The 22,425-nt window shown below is 42.7% G+C and overlaps 1 protein-coding gene across 4 annotated transcripts in view; it reads left to right on the forward strand.

Annotated features, from left to right (window-relative positions):
* The window catches only part of ZNF318 (zinc finger protein 318), a 32,931-nt gene that overhangs the window by 594 nt on the left and 9,912 nt on the right, over window positions 1-22,425 (forward strand). For all 4 annotated transcript variants that reach the window (XR_004968788.1, XR_004968789.1, XM_036316929.1 and 1 more), the window contains exons 2-6: window positions 2,750-2,901; window positions 9,113-9,752; window positions 10,938-12,383; window positions 14,595-14,694; window positions 17,112-17,416. Coding sequence is in view for 2 of the 4 variants with exons in the window: in XM_036316929.1 (XP_036172822.1) it covers window positions 2,750-2,901; window positions 9,113-9,752; window positions 10,938-12,383; window positions 14,595-14,694; window positions 17,112-17,416 (2,643 nt within the window). In the remaining 2 variants the exon portion in view is untranslated. The remainder of the gene's footprint in view (window positions 1-2,749; window positions 2,902-9,112; window positions 9,753-10,937; window positions 12,384-14,594; window positions 14,695-17,111; window positions 17,417-22,425) is intronic.

A 22,425-nucleotide genomic window follows, 5' to 3' on the forward strand; every position in this document is an offset into this window, starting at 1 on the left:
CCCTCGACCGGGACTCTCGCTGCCCCAGCCCCGTCACCCCGGGTTCTCGCTGCCCAGACGCCCTCCACCCCGGCGCCGCTAGGCCTCCAGGCCAGGTCCCCTGTCGGGGGTCCTTCATCCCCTGGGCGGCGCCGGACCCGAGGCTCCCTGCCCGCCGGGAGCTTCTGTGCGCCGTGAGGACTCGGGACCCGCTGGGCGCCGGGCGGGCGGGAGGAGCGCCGTCCCCGGGGAGGAGGCGGCGGGCCGCGCTCGGGGCGGGGGGAAAGTTTGCCAGCGGGGCCTGTCTGCAGCCCGTGCCGGTGCTCTCCCCGGAGCCGATGCTTCCTCGGAGCTCCGCGCTTTTGTGTCCCCTCGGACAGGAGCTGCCCCCCGGGCGCAGGAGGGAGGCGGCGATGTCTCTGGCGCTAGGGTCGCCGGAGCGGCCCGGTGGACCCCGGCGTGGAGCTGCGGGCGTCTGAGCGGGGGGCGCTCCGAGGGGGTGCGGCCCGGCCGCCCCTGGCTGTGCGGCGGGGACTCGGCCGAGCCCCTACCCTCACCTCCTCGGAGCGCTCCCAGCCTTCGCGGCGAGGGAGGCGTTCACGGTGGTTCCCTCCGAGGAGCCGCTGCGGAACCCCGGGCTCCGCTCGGAGGGGGCGATGCTGTGATGCGGTCCCCGCTGCCCGGCGCCCGTGCTTTCCGCCGCCCTGTTCCCCGGCGAGGGGGCCGGGCGCGGGGGGACAGAGTTTAGGGCGGACACAGCGTCGCGCTCCCACCCGAGCACCCGCTCGGGAGCCGCCGGGCAGGGACCGGTCTCTGGTAAAACCCCGCCGCGGACCCGCTCTGTTTTCTCGGGGTGGGGGGGGGGGGGCCCTGACCGGATGCGTTCGGCACCCCCGTCGCAGGTGAATGGACTGGCCACCGCGTTGAGGTGCTCACAGATGGGCAGCCGTGGTCCGGGTGTTAGTTACTGCAGGGCAAGCGAGGACAACGGGACCCTTTTCCAAACTGCCCCCTTCTCCGTGCACCGCCTCGGCGGAGCACACTGGGTTTGCTCGGGCTTTTCTGTGTCAGTAAGTGCCCTCGCTCACCCATGGCTCGCCCGCCATCTCCCTCCTCCCAAGCGAATCTGTCAGATTAACTCCATCTGGCCCACCTGGCCGCTCTCCCTCCGAAACGCATCCCCCAAACTGTCCTCCTGCGATCACTCTCGTCTAAACCCTACCGTGTCCTGCCTGGAGTATTACACTCGGCTCCTTACACGCCACTCTTACTACCTTCCAGTTTATTCTCTACCCGACAATCAACATGATTTTTAAAACTTTATTTTATACGTTTGAGAAGTATTTATTGAACATCTACCATGTGCTAGGCGCTGTTCCGAGTACTAGGGGCATAACTGAGCAAACCAGTTAAAAACTCTGCCTTTGTAGAGTTTATATGCTAGCAGAGGGAGTTGAGTAAATACAATAGAGAAAATGTTTGGCATGTAAAATGCTTAAGAAAACAGAAAAACAGAGAAGGGAGTTAATAATTTTTGATAGGGTAGCCAGGGAAGGCTTCTGGGAAGGTGATTTTTTAGTAAATACCTGAAGGAGGTGAGGGTATGAGCAGTGTGAGCATCTGGGGGAAGAATGTAGTCAGATCATATCACTTTCCTGCTTGAAACTCTTCTGTGGCTTCACATAAATCCAGCTCTGGCCAGTGTTGGTCAGTGGTTAGAGCATCGGCCTGAGCACTGAAGGGTCACAGATTTCATTATTGGTCAAGGGCACTTACCTGGATTGCAGGTTTGATCCCCTGCTCCAGGGACCTGTCACATTGATGTGTCTCTCTTTCTCCCTCTCTCCCTCTCTCCCCCTTTCAATCTATAAAAAAATCAGTGGAAAAAATATCTTTGGGTGAGGATTAACCACAAAAAAGGAATAAAATCCAAATTTCATGACTGGTTTCTCCTATCTTCTGTCACTCTTATGTAGTCACAGTGGTCGCCTTTCTGTTGTTGCCCAAAACATGGTGAGCTCATTACAGAGCTTGTTCTTTTTGCCTGAAACATCCTTCCATCTGTTCTTTGCAAGACTGGCATCTCATCACTCAGGCCTCATCTTAAATGGTATCACCTCAGAAAACCCTGTAACCACCCTATCAGAAGCAGCTCCCTTTCTCCATACTCTTTTGTGTTGTGTTTAAATGACTTTATAGCACTTACTGCAATCAGAAGTACTTTTCAACTTGCCTTGCCTCCTTCACTAGAAATGTATAGGTTCTGTGAGCAGATGTAATTCACTTCTCTAGTCCCATGCCCAGTACCAGTAAATGAAAGAATGAGAAGTCACTGATTGGGAGGGTTGGAAGTGTGGGCTTTCATTTAAGAAAATGATATTTTTTTGAAGTGCTTTATTTTTATTTATTTATTTATTTAAATATATTTTATTGATTTTTTTACAGAGAGGAAGGGAGAGAGATAGAGAGTTAGAAACATCGATGAGAGAGAAACATCGATCAGCTGCCTCCTGCACATCTCCCACTGGGGATGTGCCCGCAACCCAGGCATATGCCCTTGACCGGAATCGAACCTAGGACCTTTCAGTCCGCAGGCCAACGCTCTATCCACTGAGCCAAACCGGCCTCGGCTAAAGTGCTTTATTTTTAGAGTGGTATCTTACTATAGCCATTTCTCACCTTGTTGATTCACAACTTTGTGACTAAGCAGAACATTTTTGGGCATAGGGATGTATTGACCTAACTGTTATATTATCTTTTACTTTTGTAGAGACGATCTCCTGGTCTTCGTTCTGACTCTTCTTTGGAACAGAGCTTAAGAATCACTGTTGGCAATGATCACTTCTGTGTCGGCATACCAGAACGGCGGCGGCTTAGTGATAGATTGGGTTCACCAGTGGATAACCTGGAGGACGTGGACAGGTGGGCTTCATCTGAGGCAGTGTTATAATAGTGGCGGAAGGTAGAAACGTTGATGTTTTCTGAATGGTATATTTGAAAGAGTGATGCCAGAAGTCAAGTTAAGTTTGATAACTTTCCTCTATAAGTGGGGAAAGAATACTCATGTAGACTCTGTTGTTGAAAGAATTATATAAAAAAAAGACTTTAAAGGTCATCTTGGTCCAACTGGAAAGGGGAAGGCTGAGGGGACATAAACAGTCCCCTAAATTTAAAAACAGATGAGAGGATATGGATTCTAAAATACTGGTACTAGGGGTCTCTTCTGCAAAAGGAAAGTTCTGGACAAAATAGGAAATCATTGATAGTGTTATTTTTCTGCTTGTCCAGGCTGAACTATAGATTCAGAAAGCATTTAGATAAATTCATGTGTAATATATGTATCTATATTAAATATATAAGCATGAATAGAAAGTTACGGATCTTTAACAATGTTATTATTTTACAACTATTAAGTGCTGAGGAAGGACAAGTACACTCCACAGAGTTTTAAATATAGATCTCAGGTACTAGGAACTTAACTATATATGGGAAATAAATAATCATATTAGGTGTTTTTCGCCTCACAAAAGTAAAAAAGTAAGGACAGGAGTGCAGGGAAAGCACTCAGTTTCTGAGATCTGAGAACCAGATCTGATTCCCCAATCAGATCAAGCATTTTGGGGAATCTGTGATGGTCTCTACCCAGCACATTTCACAAATGATTAGTTGTAGCAATAAATCAATGTAATGTTCTTTCAAACTAGACTTCCATGTAGTGATATACAGAGCATGGGCAGGCAGGTGGAGGACAGCTGGCAGGAAGTCTGAGGACCAGTGCTGCCCTTTGGTAATATTTACTTCAAAGTTCCAGTGGCTATTTGATGCACTGAAGCAAGGCAGTCCAGTCCAGTGTCATATAACACTGAAGCTTCTGAAGATAGGGCTTCAGGGTATGTGACTATATCACTTAATTGAGGAAACAGCCCTTGCCCCTCTGTAATTTCTATTTTAGGAGATGATTGAGTGGGTGGTGCATAATGTGATTGTCTTCCTTCCTTGCTGAGGTTTTGAAGTAACTTTAGCATTTCCTCTTGTTAGGCCTAGGCTGTCACCTCCTTTTCTATGAGCGTCATTATCCAAGTGTTCTTCAGATAGCCAATTGTCTGTTTTTAAATTATAAAAATTAAAAATTTCCTCTTAGGGAGTTTGGGGCAGTAATCTTTCCAGAATCATATATTTCATAGAGAAAAGTCTATTTTAGAGAAAATGAGATTAAGGTGCTAAAAGGAGGCTATTCTTTCGACTTTTGCCCCTGCACTCTTGCGCAATATGGTTTGTGTGAATAATTACTGTCCACTAAAACCAGGCCATAGGACCATTGGCAATCTCAGGATATCTCCTGAAAGTGAGTCCAATTTTCAGCTAATGAAACAGGCCATGTCCATCCTTTGTATGTAGGTTTTTAGTTATTTTTTTCCTGAGATTCCAAAATTCTTTCTCTTCCCTTATTGAAGCTGTTAAATTTTTATCAGGTTTGGGTTACAGATTGCCAGGGTTATCAGTATCTTCACCCTTGGCAGCTCTGTATATAGGACTATAACTTATTCTGAAAAGGGAACATGATCAAGTTGTGTGAAGACAGTTTCTAAAGACTTGTGGATGTGAGGTTGATTTCCCCTGGTTATCAAAGTACTCTGCATGTTGTAAGTTCCATTCTTGAAATTACTATACCCTAATTCCTCCTTGCTCTGACATACTTTGAAAGAGTAGGGTTTTTTCTCCCTCTGATTTGCCTTAGGGAATGACAGAAGCAAACAGCTTTCTTTAGGCATTTTGGGGAATCAGAAGAAAAAAGGAATGGAAAGTTTGGGCTCTGAAGAGCCTCTTTTTTTTTTTTTTTTTTTTTTTTACTTATAGCTTTATTGAGCCATAATTCATGTACCATACAGTTCACCTATTTAAAGTTTCCAGTTCAGTGACTTTTAGTATATTCACAGAGTTGTGCATCTACACCACTATGATTAATTTGAGAACACTTTTATTACCTGCATCCTTAGCTACTAGTCCTCCATACCTTCTGCCCTAGCCTATCACCAATCTACTTTCTATTTTTATGGATTTGCCCATTCTGGATATTTCATATAAATAGAATCATATAACATATGGTCCTTTGTGACTGCCTTTTTCACTTAGCATAGCAGTTTTTCTCATTATTACTGTTTTTTAATTCTCACCCAAGGATATGTTTCCTCATTGATTTTTTTAGAGAGAGCGGAAGGGAGAGAGAAACATCAAACGGTTGCCTCCTGTACATACCAACCAGGGACTAAACCGACAACCTAGGTATGTGCCCTGACTAGGAATCTAAACCACAGTCTTTTGGTGCATGGGATGACGCTCCAACCAACTGAGCCACCTGGCCAGGGCAGCATAGCAGTTTTTCAAGATTTAGTCATGTTGCAGCATAAAATTGTACTTCATTCATTTTTATTGCAGATAATATTTCATTGTAGGTGTTTTGTTTATCCATTTAGTAGAGATGAATGCATGGATAACATTTGGGTTGTTTTTACTTTTTGGCTATTATGAACAACTAGAGGCCTGGTGCACGGATTCGTGCACTGGGGGGGGGGGGGTCCCTCAGCCTGGCCTGCACCCTCTCGCAATCCAAGACACCTCAGGGGATGTCGGACTGCTGGTTTTGGCCAGATTCCCGCTGGCCACCTGCAGGGAACGGGTGAAAACCGGCAGTCCAACATCCCCCAAGGGGTGTAGTAGTGTGCCAAGTGGCAGACGGCAAGGGAGAAGGCCGGGAGCCTGAGCTCCAGCTCATCCCTGCCCCACTGCACCTGCCGCTGCTTGGTAGGCTCACTGTGGTTCCGCTGCAGTCTCCGGGCTGCAGCTGTGTGGAGCATCTGCCCCCTGGTGGTCAGTGTGCATCATAGTGACCAGTTGTTTGGTCACTTAGGCTTTTGTATATATAGATAGTGCTGTGAACATTGGTGTACAAATTTATTTGTGGACATAAATATGTTTTTATTGATTTTTAGAGAGAAAGGAATGGAGAGCGATAGAGAGGTAGTAACATCAATGAGAGAGCAACATCATTGATTGGCTGCCTCTTGCATGCCCCCTCTGGGTATTGAACCCACAACCCGGGCATGTGCCCTGACCAGGAATTGAACTGCAGTCTTTTGGCTCCTGGGTGGACGCTCTACCACTGAGCCATATTGGCTGAACTGTATATGATTTTTAAAAAAATATATATTTTATTGATTTTTTACAGAGAGGAAGAGAGAAGGATAGAGAGTTAGAAACATTGATGAGAGAGAAACATCGATCAGCTGCCTCCTGCACACCCTCTACTGGGGATGTCCCTGCAACCAAGGTACATGCCCTTGACCGGAATCGAACCTAGACCCTTCAGTCCGCAGGCTGACGCTCTGTCCACTGAGCCAAACTGGATAGGGCTGAATTTTAATTTGTTTAATGGAATTTGTAAATGCAAAAACAAGTAGAGAGCCCTGGCTGGTTTGGCTTAGTGGATAGAGCGTCGGCCTGCGGATGCAAGGGTCCCAGGTTCGATTCTGGTCAAGGGCATGTACTTTGGTTGCAGGCACATACCCAGTACCCAGTGGGGCGTGTGCAGGAGGCAGCTGATCGATATTCCTAACTCTCTATCCCTCTTCCTTCTTCTCTGTAAAAAATCAATAAAATATATATTTTAAAAAAACCAAAAACAAGTAGAGAGAATAGTACAGTGAGCCCCATGTGTTCATCACCCACACCCAACAATCAATTTTTTTAAATAGGTAGAACTTACTTTAGGAAAGAATTGGCCTTAACCAAAGCTTTTATAGAGAGTATGTCACTGGACTATCTGAGCTATAGGGCTCACTTTTATTGCAGCCAGTTTTTTTTCACTTATCCTTTGGGAGATCTAGGGAAGGAGGATAGGAACGTCTAATAAGCAACTTGATTTCTGCCTATATTTACATGAAAAATTTTTTTACTCTTTCTGTGCCTTCATTCATTGTTTTTTGCCTCCTTTTGCTGGAGATTCCAAGTCTTGACTGAGACTTTCTGAGAGTCATCTCATTATTTCTAGTTTCTTGGTATTTAGTGCTGGATTAGATCTTGGGTTAGTATGCCATTTGATGGTGACATGTAATAGTTCTAGTGGGGAGCTGAATGTGGGAGCATGGATGGCCTTGCTACTACTCATGGAACCTGTGTTTTTTTCCCCCTTCACTAATATTATCAGAGACTTTTTTGTATGAGGTGGTAACTCACCTCATGGACAATACTTTCTGGAAATAGGGGGTTCATGGCTGACAAACCTACAAAGTAAAATATTTTACTTTAGTTAAATTTGATTTCAGAGATTGTCCTTGGTTTATTCCCATCCTTTCCTATTTCATTCTATATTGAGAATTAAAAATTCCTCAGATTATTGTGGAGGAGGTGAATAACAGGAACCTGTATTCCCACAGGTGACACTCTTTTAGAGGAGGTGATAAAGTTATTTATAGCTGTTAACCAGGTCTAAAACCTTGAATAAAGGCTGGGCTGGTGAATAAGAAAAGTCAGCTCTTTGATATTCTAACTTAGTCCCAGAGGCAGGAAAACAACTATTAAAAAAAGAAAAAGAAAAAGTAAGTCATTTCTAGAAACACAAAAAACAAGAGCAGCTACCAGAAACTGTAGAAGACACCAATAATTAACATCCTTTGGATGGTAATTCACTCTGGAAATGTGAGTGAAGTAAATTTTTCGGTCAGATTACTTAAAAGTCATATGCTTAAAGTGCTAGGGGATCTTTATTTCCATCTGTGATTTAAATCATAAACTTTTTTTTTTTTGGACAGTAGAAACTCTGTGACCATAATGCCTAAAAAGGTTAGGACTCGTGTGGTATAGAGCTCTGAGTTGAAAGGACAGATGTCCCCTCCTGTATTTCGTACCTTTATGTCACAAAGTTTATTTCTATGAAATAAAAATATATAGTGAGCCAAACCATCACAAACTCTTTCCTGGGCCCAAGATTGGCAGAGTGCTTGTGGCTGACCAGGCAAGGCAGGGAAGAGGATAACAAAACAGGCTGTGAGGGAATTTTATGAGCCAGCAAAACAAAGCATTGGAGAGCCTTCTAATCCTAGTATGTCCTTTTTTTTGGGTAGCTCCTGAGCATTGTTCAGAATCTCTGTGGAGCACAACTTAAAAATCAATGATCTGAACTGGTGTGTTTTTTTAAATTTTAAGGTGCATATAAATCACCTGGAGATCTTGTTAAATGCAGATTCTGATTTAGTAGGCCTCAAAGGAGCCTGAGAATTTGTATTTCTAAAAAGTTCTCAGGTAATACTGATGCTGCTAATTCAGACCACACTTTTAGTAGCAAGGAGCTAGAATTTACCTGTTGTGGAGTTTTGTAATCCAGGGCTTTTTGTAGTCTGGTAGTGGTGTTTTCACGTTACCCAAAACCTAGCATGATACTCTGCACCCCCAAAGTCAAGTTAAAGAAATCAGCCTAAGAGCTCTGTTTACATAGATTAGTAATATCTTGCCTGGCCAGTGTTGCTAAGTGGTTGAGCCTTGACCCATAAACCATGAGGTCACAATTCGATTCCCACTCAGGGCACATGTCTGGGTTGCAGGCTTAATCCCCAGTAGGGGGAATGCAGGAGGCAGGTGATCAATGATTCTCTCTCATCATTGATGTTTCTATTCCTCTTCCCCTCTTCTGTCCTCTCTGAAATCAATAATACCCTCCCCCCGCCCACACACACATTTAGATTAGTAATATATCCCCTTGGTTAGAGGCTGAAGTTTCTTGTGTCTGCCTCAGGGGAAAGGGAGGGAAAGTGTTCCATGTATATATAGAGATTTGTTCTTGGACTTCATGATTACAGTGGGGCCTTGACTTACGTGTTTAATTCATTCTGAGACCAAGCTTGTTAAAGGAGCTCGTTAACTCAAATTACTCTGTCAACTCAATGCAAAAAATCTGCCGAGAGATAGCTGGTATCTCAAAAAACTCGTTAGTTGGGACACTCGTAAGCCAAGGCCCCACTGTATTGTCTTTTGTCCTAAGCATTCTGTAGCATCCTTGTGGAATCTCAGTTTCTTAGCCTTGTCTGATCTTGCTCTTTCCAAGTCTATTGTATTTAGTAAGTCTTGTCTCTTTCCTCAGGGATGACTTGACTGATGATTCTGTCTTCACTGGAAGCTCCCAATGCACTCGAGGTCTTGAACGATATATTTCCCAGGAGGAGAGGCCTCTCAGTCCCTTCTTGGGACAGCTTGATGAGGACTACCGAACAAGAGAAACTTTCCTGCATCGTTCTGATTATAGTTCCCATATCAGTTGTCATGATGAGATGTTGCATGGAACAGAACGGAGTAGAGACAAATTCAAAAGCTCCTATTCTATGCGACCTGAGGAAAGGAGCCGGGAAGCCAAAAGGCCCCGTTATGATGATACAGAGAAGAAGCACAGCATGGGAAATGATCACCCAAATTTTACATCAGGGACCCGCAGCTATCGACAGCATAGACAGAGCCCAAGCCCTAAGTTTCTAGACCCTGAGTTTCGAGAGCTGGATCTTGCCAGGCGAAAACGAGAGGAAGAGGAGGAACGAAGTAGGAACTTGAGTCAGGAGCTGGTGGGAGTTGATGGTGGTGGCACAAGCTGTCCCATCCCTGGATTGTCAGGTGTCCTAACAGCATCAGAGCCAGGATATTCTTTACATCGGCCTGAGGAAGTATCTGTGATGCCCAAGAAGTCGATTCTGAAGAAGCGGATTGAGGTGGACATGGAGTCTTCTATGCAGGTCTCTGCTGCGTTTCTTCTATGGCCTCTTGCTAGTTACTTTATATCTTAAAGCCTGGTTACTTAGGTGGGGGCTCTGTCCCTAGGCATCTTTGTATGTGCTGGACCAACATTGTTATGCCTATGGGCTGCATCTTCCAGAACTCTCCAAAGGAAACTGTATGTCTCATAGCGCATCAGTAGAGCGCTCTACTGTTACATATTTCTAAACAGACATTTTGGAGACTATCCATTGTATCTATTTCTCTAAATTGGGTAGCCCTCTAAGAATCTTTTAACTGTTTTTTTTTTGGAAATGAAGTTTGAGGCAAAGGGAGGAGGTGATCTGAATTTTCCTTATGTTTTTTATTTTTTAATTGATTTTAGAGGGAGGAAGGAAGAGGGATAGAGAGAAACATTGATGAGAGAGAGAGAAAGAGAGAGAGAGAGACACATTGATTGGCTGCCTCCTGCATGCCCCCTACTGGAGATCAAGCTCTCAACCTAGGCATGTGCCCTGATTCAGAATCTAACCGTGACCTCCTGGTTCATGGGTCAGTGCTCAACCACACCAGCCAGGCATCTCATCTCTGTTTAGAGAGAAGACAAAATATATGAGTGGTAGGACACTAGGCCAAAAATCAGGTGATTCTGAACCCAACTCTGCCACCAATTTGCTGTGTGATTTTTAGACAAGTTCTCACCATTCTGGGCCTTGACATTTTTTCTTCACTTATAAAAAGACGGTCAGGCATAAGCACTAGCTTTTAGCTGTCCTTTTAAGAACTAAAGGTTTTTGAAGAGGTGCCTAAGGGCACTTAGGGAAGCAAGGGGAGGCTGATCAGTTAGTGTTTCAAAGTTTCCTAACTCCACTTAAACCAAAGCAGCTCTACTTTTATGTGTTTTTTCTTTAGGAATTCATAGAAAACAAGTAAGCTAGGATATCTAAAGTTTTTTTGAATTCAAATTCCTTGATAACAAATGAGCAAAAGGGAGAATTCAATCCAATCTGCCTTATTTCCTATTTCTCCTTGTCATAACAAACATCTGGAGAGATGGGGACCCAAATCTTGAACCTGGCTAAGGATACTGTACCTCCCTCATCCCCTATTAATTCAGGAATAACCAAGCATCTGAGCATTTCCCTCGATTGCTGGTTCTCTGAGTTTCTGCATATTGGCCAAATTCATTGTGTTTGTCTTTGCAGCTTGAAAGCTTTTCGAGCAGTACCGGCTCTAGCGAGGATCATCCTCTCTTCTCTGGACACCCATCTGTTCCACTGAGTGGTGCTATTGTTGCTTTTGCTTCAGAGATTGAAAACAACAAGGGGACTATGGTAGAGACAACTCTGAAGGAACCTCAGGGCAATCTTCACCAATGGGGTCCTCTTCCTGGGATGTCCAAGGACAACAGTCCTCTGAGAGAGAAGTTTGGAAGTTTTCTGTGCCACAAAGAGAAATTGGATATGAAGGCTGAGGGACCTGAGCGACACACAGACTTCTTGCTGCCCCATGAGAGAGCTAGCCAGGATGGCAGTGGTTTTTCCCGCATTCTGAGCATGTTGGCAGATTCTACCAGTACACAGGAAAAAAGGCGACATAGCTTCCCTGACATTGAGGATGAGGAGAAATTTCTCTATGGAGATGAAGAAGAGGATTTAAAGGCAGAATCTCCACCAAAGCCCCTTGGGAGCTCTGATAGTGAAGTTATGAGGCAGAAGGCAAGCTCCCTGCCCTCTTCAGCTCCAGCTGTAAAGCTAGAATCAATAGAAGAGACCAATCCAGAATATGCCAAGATTCATGACTTGCTCAAGACCATAGGCCTGGATATTGGGGTAACAGAGATTAGTCAACTGGCTGCACGCACCCAGGAACGACTTCATGGCAAGAAACCATCACGTTCCTCCACTGACCGCCGTTCCTCAGTTGACCGGCACTTTTCAGCAGACCGCTGTTCCTCAGTTGACCATTGTTTTTCAGCTGATCAGTGTTCTTCAGAACCTCACAAATTGGGGAGTAGGGAGGCACACCATAGCAATACTCATTCCCCAGAGGTGTCCTATCCACATCCAGTCTCCCCTGTGGATCCTTACCTGTTTACACAAAACAGTCCCCCATTCCTAAAGTCTGACCATCCAATGGGTCATATTGCAGGACCAGAGGTGGTTGGCAGTGGGTTTCAGTCATCTGTTGCAGTCAGGTGCCTGTTGTCATCAGCCCCGTCTCCCCCAATTAGACTTCCACACTCTGCTTCTTTATCTCAGTTTCATGTGCCAAGGACCTCTCAGTTTGCTGCAACTCGGATACCTTCAAACTACCAGGGTCCTGCCATCGCCCCTGCTTCCTTTGATGCCTATAGGCATTACATGGCATATGCAACCTCAAGGTGGCCCATGTACCCCACCTCTCAACCATTAAAGCACCTTCTACCTGAGCCACACAGAGTAATGCCAGTTACCAAACAAGCTACTCGTAGCCGTCCCAATCTCCGTGTGATCCCTACTGTGACTCCTGCTAAGCCCAAGAAGGAAAAGTCAGTGTTAGGCTCAATTCCTGTTGCCCAAGTGCCTGTCCAGGTGTCCATCCCACCGCTCATAAGATATAATCCGGAAAAGATCTCTGATGAGAAGAATCGTGCTTCCCAGAAGCAGAAGGTGAATATTAGCTTTGGGGAACCTGTGCCTGAGTCTTTTATTTTAATATAAATTTGTATTTGTCTTTTAGAAGGAGCTGAAAAAAACATAAGGCCCTTTTACTTTAAGTTCTTTGGAGGCTGCTGTCATCACCCTGAGTAATGTATATATCCCCTCTGTTTTTCTCACATGTTTTCTCAGTAAGACTCAACTAAAGTCTGGTCCTAGGTCCCACTGTAATTGCTAGACTTCTTTTTTCTATTTTAAATTTATTTCTTTATTCAAATTATTTGCCTTTGAACACTTAGGGATAGGAGCCGGGAGCCTTGAAGTCTTCAATATGACCTCATCAGGGAGTGAGGAACCAAAATTGGGTTGTTTGAAGGAGAATCAATAAATCTTATGTTTCAGCTGTTCTGTCTGTGGAGTAGCCACTCGCAGTCTCACTGCTTCACTAATAAACTCTTAAAAAAACCCCAAAATAGATAAATCTATTTTTTCATCCCACTAAGTTTTGGATCCTTTTCTTGTAGTGATTATGGGTCAATATCTAATAAATAGTTGTTCATCAGTTAAACCAAGAAATAAATTTTTCTTGTTCTGGTTTATTTTAGAGTCTAGGAATCACATTTTTTATAACACTTTTTTTTAAAAGCAGGGGTTTTTTTTACTATCAGGTTCATGGGGTTCCCAAGCTGTAAGAAGGGGTCAGTGGCTGTGGTAAAGATATAATTCTATATGTTTTAAGGGAGTAGGTAAAAATTTTGTAGGGACATACAATTCTAAGTAGAAGAATTTTGAATGGAAAAATTGATACATATTGTTAATTTTAAAGGTCCTTAAAAACTAATAACACACTTTGATTAGGAACATAAAAATGTAATACATTTGTATACATTGATTTGCTAATAATACCTGAGAAGAAAAAATTAAAAAAAAAAAACGAGGGCCAATCTCATTTTTTTCCAGTTTAGAAGAAATTTAGCTAATCCTTGAGAAGACAAAAAAAAAAAATCTTAATTTTCCATTGTAATTGGATACCCTGAATTTTCATTTTGTTGAAATCTTTTGGGAAAGGAGGGTAGGTTCAAAAAAGACAAAACTTAAGACTGCAGAAACACTGTTTGGTGACTGAGTGCTTTTTTTTTTTTTTTTTAGTTAATTTTCACCTGAGGATATTTTTCCATTGATTTTTAGAGAGAGTGAAAGGGAGAGGAGAGACAGAGAGAACCATCAGTGTGAGAGAGAGACATCAATTGGTTGCCTCCTACACATGCCCCGACCAGGGGTCCTGCAACCAAGGTACATGTCTGGCCCTAGATCCCACTGAATCGAACTTGGGACCCTTCAGTCCACAGATTGATGCTCTATCCTCGACCCAGCTAGGGCGAGACTGAGTGCTTTCATTTAAGAACCTAGCACAGCTGTGGGCAAACTACGGCCCGCGGGCCATATCCGGCCCGTTTGAAATGAATAAAACTATTGAAAAAAAAGACCGTACCCTTTTATGTAATGATGTTTACTTTGAATTTATATTAGTTCACACAAACACTCCATCCATGCTTTTGTTCCGGTCCTCCGGTCCAGTTTAAGAACCCAATGTGGCCCTCGAGTCAAAAAGTTTGCCCACCCCTGACCTAGCACGTAAGTCAGGGTTGATAACACAGGTGTTTCACACTTGCCCATTATGGACAAGCCATATTTGTTTTTTTCCATTAGGTGGTAGTAAAACAGTCGGAAGATCATGAGCTTTAGGTCATTTATACCTAGATTTTAAATACTCTTACTATATGACCCTGGATATGTTCTTAATCTTTCACAACTTCAATTTCCTTATTTTAAAACAGAAATAATGTCATGAAGATTAAATAAAATGGTATATGTAATGCAACTAACAGTGCCTCACCCATAATGCAGATTAGTTTCCTTGATGGTTCTTTTTGGGTTTAGAGCTACTATCTAGCAGTTGCTGTCAGTAGTGTTAGGTTAAAATTAATAGTGTAATGCTTCCTGCATAAAAATAATACTTTTGGGGCAATGTAGCTCTGGAAAGGCTAATTCAGTTCTGGAATTTGGATTGGAATAAAACCATCTTTACTATAAAGTCAGAGCCTCTGTGCAGGCATTTAGATGATCACATTCAGATACTACCTAGCATGCGGGCTATGGATGAGTGCAGTAGGAAAGGGAAGATGTTGGAGGCTGAAGCACTTACCATTTTGTACTTTGCAGGTTATTGAAGAGAGGGAAAAACTAAAGAGTGACCGGGAAGCTCGCCAGAAGAAAATGTACTATCTCAGGACTGAGCTGGAGCGACTTCATAAACAACAAGGTATCAGACACTCCTTTGTGTGACTGCCCTTTTGTAGTAACTGGAGTAGGAGACCCAAATGAAGCTCTCTGGGGACTCTCAAACAGGTTCAGTGACCTGAAGTCTCACTTAAAAAATTTTTTTTAGATAATTAGACTTATAGAAACGATATAATTGTAGTATAAATAATTGGCAGGTATTCTCCATGAGTATTAGCATTTTACTGTATTTGCTCTATCCTTATTTCCCTCCTCTCAATCTGTGTGTGTGTGTGTGTGTGAGTGTGTGTGTGTGTATATGTATTTTTTCCTGAGTCAGCATGTATCTCCTAACAATAAAGAATTGATTTGCATAACCATAATACATTTATCAAAATTAGAAAATTAGCAGTAATACTAGTCTACTGATATTATTCATTTTTCACCAGTTGTCCAAATAATGTCCTAAAGCAAAAGAATATGCAAGATTATGCATTGCATTCCGTTGTCATGTTCTTTTAGTCTCCTTTAATCTGTAACAATTTCTGAATCTTTTTATTTCATGACATTGACATTTTAGAAAAGGTCACATTTTGTAGTCTGTCCTTTAATTTTGGTGTGTCTGATGTTTATTTAATTCAGGTTGTGAATTTTAGGCAGGAACATCACAGAAGTGATGCTGAGTTCATATCAAGTGTTGCTTTGTCCCATTACTGTTGATACCAACTTTGATCATTTGGTTAAGGTGGTGTCTGCCAGGTTTCTCCACTGTAAAGTTACTATTTTAACCTTTTTTTAATAAGTATCTTATAGGGGAAATACATTGAGACTATGTAATATTCAGTTGCTCCTCAAACTTCTGCCTGCTAGTTTTAGCATTTATTGATGTTCTTGCCTGAATGAGTTGATATTATCATAGTTGTTAGTGATTTTCTAATTTCATCATTCTGTCTTCATTAGTTGACTTTCTGTTGTTAGGAGGAGCTTCCCACCCACCTCTCCTTCTCCATTTATTTATCCATTCATATCAGTCAACTCATGGATTCTCCATTCAATAAATTATAATAAAATGCTATCAATATTTGTTTTTATGCTCAAATTGTCCCAAATTTGGTCAGTGGGATCCCTTTAGGTTGACTCCTGTGTTCTTTTAATATGTCCCTATCATTTTTTTGAGTACTTCCTCACTTTTTGGCCCAAAAAGATGTTACATGATACCTCTTTTTTTCCCTTTCTTTTCTTTTCTTTTTTATTTTTTGGTAATCCTCACCCAAGGATATTTTTTCCATTGATTTATAGAGAGAGTAGAAAGGAATGGCGGGGGGGGCGGCGGCGGCGCGGGGGGCGTGGGGAGAGAGAGAAACATCAGTGTGAGAGAGACACATCAATTGGTTGCCTCCTGCATATGCCCCGATGGGGGCCGAGAATCGAACCTGCAACCCAAGTACGTGAACCCTGACCCTTCAGTGCATGGGCCAACACTCTAACAACTGAGCCACACCAGCCAAGGCCCATGATATCTCTTTTGATTTTTCTCTTCATCTATGCTTTTAAGAATTAATATACGCCCCAAGGAAAGGACATAACAAGGTTTCTAAATACTACAGCTTGGTGATAATAATGGAAAATTAGAGTGTGAGAAGGTATCATTTCTTCTGTTTCGGTTTGGACTATTTAGGGATAAGAATCTTAGTTACTAATCCTGTGAGGATTAATTCATGAGGACCTGCCATTTGGATAGGAGATAACATTAAGTGAGCCTTAGGCAAAACTTAAAACTCAATGTAGGCATTGGTGAAGGGTCCCTTAAATCAGACAAAGTCAAATATGTGACTAATTTTTGCTCTCTGAATAATTCTTTCCTTCTTTGGAGATGACAGCCTCTGGATTCATAGTTACATCATTTATTAACCTTTTTAGAGACTCATGCACACAAACTTGTATATACAATTTTGGGGATTCATGGAGCCCCTGAAGGCAGTCTGTAGGTTCCTTAGCTAATAAACCCCGTATGAAAGATAATGTACGCCCTAACCGGTTTGGCTCAGTGGATAGAGCGTCAGCCTGTGGACTCAAGGGTCCCAGGTTCGATTCCGGTCAAGGGCATGTACCTTGGTTGCAGGCACATCACCAGTGGGGAGTGTGCAGGAGGCAGCTAATCGATGTTTCTCTCTCATCGATGTTCTAACTATCCCTCTCCCTTCCTCTCTGTAAAAAATCAATAAAATATATTAAAAAAAAAAAAGAAAGATAATGTACTAGTAATCACTCTTCCTTTACCTCCATAGAAACTTCACTTCAACCAGCCCATGTGGAAGGAGAGTTTCACTTGCTTTTTAAAAGTTTTATGGGAGAAAATGCCGTGACCATAAAGTCTTGAGAGTTTACTACTTATGACTGAAAAATAATGTCTTTACTTACTTTCTTTGTGTTTCTTTCTGTTGACATTTGACTACTCAGGGGAAATGCTGCGCAAGAAACGAAGGGAGAAAGATGGCCACAAAGACCCTCTCCTGGTGGAAGTGAGTCGGCTTCAGGATAACATTATGAAGGATATTGCAGAACTTCGACAAGAGGCAGAAGAGGCCGAAAAGAAGCAATCTGAACTGGACAAAGTGGCTCAGATCTTGGGAATTAACATTTTGGACAAATCCCAGAAGTCTTCAAATGACTATAAAGAGTCTACCGAGAAGCCTGGGAAAACAGAAAAATCTAAGAGCCCAGAAAAAGTACCAACGTACTCAAACTCCTCTTCGAAAAGCAAGGTAAAAACTCAACTTTTTCATTTCTATTTTTTTTAATTTTCATGGCCTCCTAAAGAAGCTTTCTAATTAACCGTTTTCTTAGCTTCCCTTTCCAACCTGTTCTTACTCTTGTTAGAGTTTTGTAAAGCATTGATCAATCAGATACTCTCCAGAATTTTAGCAGTTCCCCATTGCTGACAAGGTAGAATCCCAAACCCTTAGTATTCAGGGCCCTCCATGTTCTTGTTCTAGCATTTACTCCAGTTTTAGCTTCTGATCTTACCATAATATATATATCATTTTGTGGGTTCATATTTTGCAACAAGGTTGTACATTTCAGTTCTCAAATCAGTACAGTAAAACCTCGATGTAATGGGCTAATTTGGGCAAGGGGGTATCTTTTAAAGCCAAGAGTCTGTTATATAATAAAGTAGGTTTTCAAAATGCATGTTAAAATATTGACAAATTAGTTAATCAGTTTTTACTTACGTAGACATAGTTGTGTAATTAAACTTAAGTGTGTATGAGGAGAAACCAAGATGGCGGCATAGGTAAACACCTGAAATTGCTGCCTCACACAACCACTTCAAAAATACAACTAAAAAACATAACCGACATCATCCAGAACCACAGGAAGGCTGGCTGAGTGGAAATTCTACAACTCGAAGGAAAGAGAAAAGCACACTCAGACTCAGAGGAGGTGTAGAAGTAAAGTGCAGAGGTACGGAGGCGCATGCGGAAAGGGCTGGCAACTGAGGACACGGTTGTATTTTTCAATCAGGAGGGAGTCACAAGTTCCCGACTGCTCTGAACTGTAGTTCCCAGCGAGTCTCTGGGGACCCAGACTCATACGGGGAGAAACTGGACTGTCTGGCGTTAGGCGAAACTTGAGGGCGGCTTTCTCTCAGAGGTGCTTGCAGTGATTACCGCGGGACACTGAGACCTGGGGCCTCTTAGGGCAGGGCTGAGGATCAGCCATAGCTGTTTGCTCCCCCCTGTTGATTCCCTGAGACCCACCCCACCCAAGCTGTGCGCACAGGCTTTTGCATATGAACGGCCTGGCCCTTTGCAATCTAAAATTACCTAACAAACTGCAGCTGGGTCAGAGAGACCCAGAACTTCCAAAAGAAGGCCCAAGGCCCCTCAGCAGCTTGCATTGCTTCACAGCTGGGCCTCATCTGGGCACCTCCAAACCCCAAACAAAGAAGAGGAATCTGCAGATCTCTTTGTAGCTCCTGCTGGGTAGGCTCAGGCAGAGGCTAAATTAGCACCTCCTTAGAGATCCAAGAGCCAGTGTACCCAGTGTTCAGAGTGGGACCATCCAGATTACAACTCCTCAGATCCATAAGGGACACACTCAGGGGGCAGACTCAGAGAGCACCAAAGCCCCACTGTAGCAAGTCTTGCCTCATAAGGGTGTCTCCAGCACAGGAGTTCTCCCACCATAGACACAGCTGATTCTCACAGCCAATTGGCCTGGAGGTCAATTTTTCCCAGTGATACCTAAAACAATCAAGGCTTTAACTACAACAAGACTGTGCACAAAGCCCACAAAGGGGGTGCACCAAGAGTGTCCACCTCAGGTAATTGGGGAGGCTGAGCACTGGGCCCTATAGGACACCTAGTACAGAAAGCCACTCTATCAACACAGGGAAGCAGCCAAAATGTGGAGACAAAGAAACAGGTCACAAATAACAGAAATGGAGGAAAGCAAACTACTGGATATAGAGTTCAAAACCATGGTTATAAAGTTTTTCAAGAATTTTCTAGAAACCGCCGATAAATTTAGTGAGACCCTTGATAAATCTAGTGAGACCCACAAGGATATGAAAAAGGACCAACTAGAAATTAAGCATACACTGACTGAAATAAAGAATTTCATACAGAGATCCAACAGCAGACTAGAGGATAACAAGAATCAAGTCAAAGATTTGAAATATGAAGAAGCAAAAAATACCCATCTGGAAAAGCAAAAAGAAAAAAGAATTCGAAAATATGAAGATAGTGTAAAGAGCCTCTGGGACAACTTCAAGCCTACCAACATCCAAATTATGGGGGTGCCAGGTGAAGAGAGAGAGCAAGATATTGAAAACCTATTTGAAGAAATAATGACAGAAAACTTCCCCTACCTGGTGAAAGAAATAGACTTACAAGTCCAGGAAGTGCAGAGAACCCCAAACAAAAGGAATCCAAAAAGGACCACACCAAGACACATCATAATTAAAATGCCAAGAGCAAAAGACAAAGAGAGAATCTTAAAAGCAGCAAGAGAAAACGGTTAGTTACCTACAAGGGAGTACCCAAACGATTGTCAGCTGATTTCTCAACAGAAACTATGCAGGCCAGAAGGGAGTGGCAAAAAATATTCAAAGTGATGAACAGCAAAAACCTACAACCAAGATTACTTTACCCAGCAAAGCTATCATTCAGAATTGAAGGTCAGATAAAGAGCTTCACAGATAAGGAAAAGCTAAAGGAGTTCATCACCACCAAACCAGTATTATATGAAATGCTGAAAGATATTCTTTAAGAAGAGGAAGGAGAAGAAAAAGGTAAAGATAAAAATTATGAACAACAAATACATATCTATCAACAAGTGAACCTAAAAATCAAGTGAATAAAAAAGTCTGATGTACAGAATAAACTGGTGAATATAATAGAATCAGGGGCATAGAAAGGGAGTGGACTGACAATTCTTGGGGGGAAAGGGGTGTGGGGGGGTGCAGAAAGAGACTGGACAAAAATTGTACACCTGTGGATGAGGACAGTGGCGGGGGGGGGAGGGTAAGGGCAGAGGGTGGGGTGGGGACCGGGTGGAGGGGAGCTATGGGGGGAAAAAAGAGGAACAACTGTAATAATCTGAACAATAAAGATTTTATTTAAAAAAAATTAAGTGTGTATGAAACGTTTAATTTCACATAAAAGTTTTTTATATGTATTACTATAATTTTAAATTTAGCCCCTTTTAAAAGCACTCGTTGGGCCTCTTGCTGATGACCCACTGAGCCGTCAAGAAAGGGCAAAGGAAAGCTGAAACCAGTTTGGCTCAGTGGATAGAGCGTCGGTCTGTGGACTGAAAGGTCCCAGGTTCGATTCCGGTCAAGGGCACGTGCCTGGGTTGCGGGCATATCTGCAGTAGGGGATGTGCAGGAGGCAGCTGATCGATGTTTCTCTCTCATCGATGTTTCTAACTCTCTATCTCTCTCCCTTCCTCTCTGTGGAAAATCAATAAAATATATTTAAAAAAAAAAAGAAAAGAAAGGGCAAAGGAAAAATACCGCTTTTGGGTGAAGCGGCAGCGTGTTGTGTTGCTTTGCTTCAATCGGTGGTGTGACAAGGAAAAAAATAAAAATAAATAAATTTATACTGAATAGGTCTAATAAATGCATGCATTCACCAGTCACCACGAGTAAACAAATGCACATAGCTGGGGCATGGCTTAACATGTATCAGAATATCATTGGCCTGAACATGTTAAAACTGTTGCAGAAAGTCATATTACATGACAACAGAACCAGTTACCTCCCACTCAACGCACAACCTGTGATCAAGTGATAGTCATTCACTGAACACTGTTTATGAGTGATGACTCTTGGATTTAAATATGTAGACATTAGTTGTATCTATGTAATATTTATGTCAGCAAAATTAACTACAGTGTTTTTTCCAACATATGGCCTATTCACTAAAATTTGTTAAAAATAACAGTGAATTAGCCCTGGCTGGTGATCTCAGTGGTTAGAGTGTCGGCTCATGCACCAAAGGGTCTTGGGTTCAATTCCCAGTGAACGGCATGTGCCTGGGTTGCGGGTTCACTCCCCATCCTCTAGTTGGGGTGTGTGTGGGAGGCAACCAGGCGATGTGTCTCTCACAGTAATGTTTCTCTCTATTGCTCTTTGTCCCTCTTTCCCTCCCTCCCTTCTACTCTCTCTGAAAAGCAATGGAAAAAATATCCTCTGGTGAGGATTAACAAAAACAAAGAAACAAACAAAAACATTGAATTAACAACAACAAAAATAACCTGTTAATTTAATTATAAGTAAATCTTGGTTAAAGGCATTTTAAAATTAACAAGGTGTTAATTTTCACATATAACATACAGACCAGAAATTTTGTCCATTAAATCTGAAGTCCATTATATTGAGGTCTGCAAAATGGAGGGTTTGCTGTATTTGATACAGGAATCACTGACTCTCAGAAATGCTTTCTTTCCTTGGCTGCTATCACACTTCTTTCCTTCCTAGTATGCTGGCTGCTGCTGATTAGTCTCCTTTACTGCCTATTCTCTTGTACCTGATCTTTAACTAGTTTAGTTCTTCTCTCCAAAATTCTGCTTTCTCCTTAGGTCATTTTATCCAGTTGTACGCTGAAACACCATGCTGACATCTAATTTTATAATGATTCTTTTGAGGTCCAAATCTAAGAATCCAAGAGACTACTCATCATTTCTACTTCAATGTCTCAGACACTTCAACATATCCTAAACTACACTAATGATTGTACTGAACCTCTCTAACTTTTTCTCCCTCTGGTGTTACCCAACTCAATGAGTGGCACTCCTGTCCAACAGTTTTCATGACAACGACCTGAAAAGCATTCTTAGTGCTTTCCTCTCCCTTGCTGCTTTATACCAAATTCTACCTGCTCTCCCTCCAAAGTAAATGTTAATTCCATCCATTTCACTATCTCCATTGCCATCCAAGTTCAAGCACCTTCAATTCTTTTTTCTTTTTAAAATATATTTTTATTGATTTCAGAGAGGAAGGAAGAGGGAGAGAGAGATAGAAACATCAGTGATGAAAGAGAATCATCGGTCAGCTGCCTCCTGCATGTCCCCTACTGGGGATCAAGCCCGCAACCTGGGCATGTGCCCTGACTGGGAATTGAACCGTGACCTCCTGGTTCATAGGTTGACACTGAGCCACGCTGGCTGGGCTGTCTTTGCATTTATGACAGTTATAATTATATAATTGCATGTGTTTCCCCAATTAGATTTTAAGGTTCAAGGGATAGGGACTATATCTGTCTTA

Source organism: Myotis myotis, unplaced genomic scaffold (assembly GCF_014108235.1).
Source record: "Myotis myotis isolate mMyoMyo1 unplaced genomic scaffold, mMyoMyo1.p scaffold_m19_p_7, whole genome shotgun sequence".
In the NCBI taxonomy this organism is placed as follows: domain Eukaryota; kingdom Metazoa; phylum Chordata; class Mammalia; order Chiroptera; family Vespertilionidae; genus Myotis; species Myotis myotis.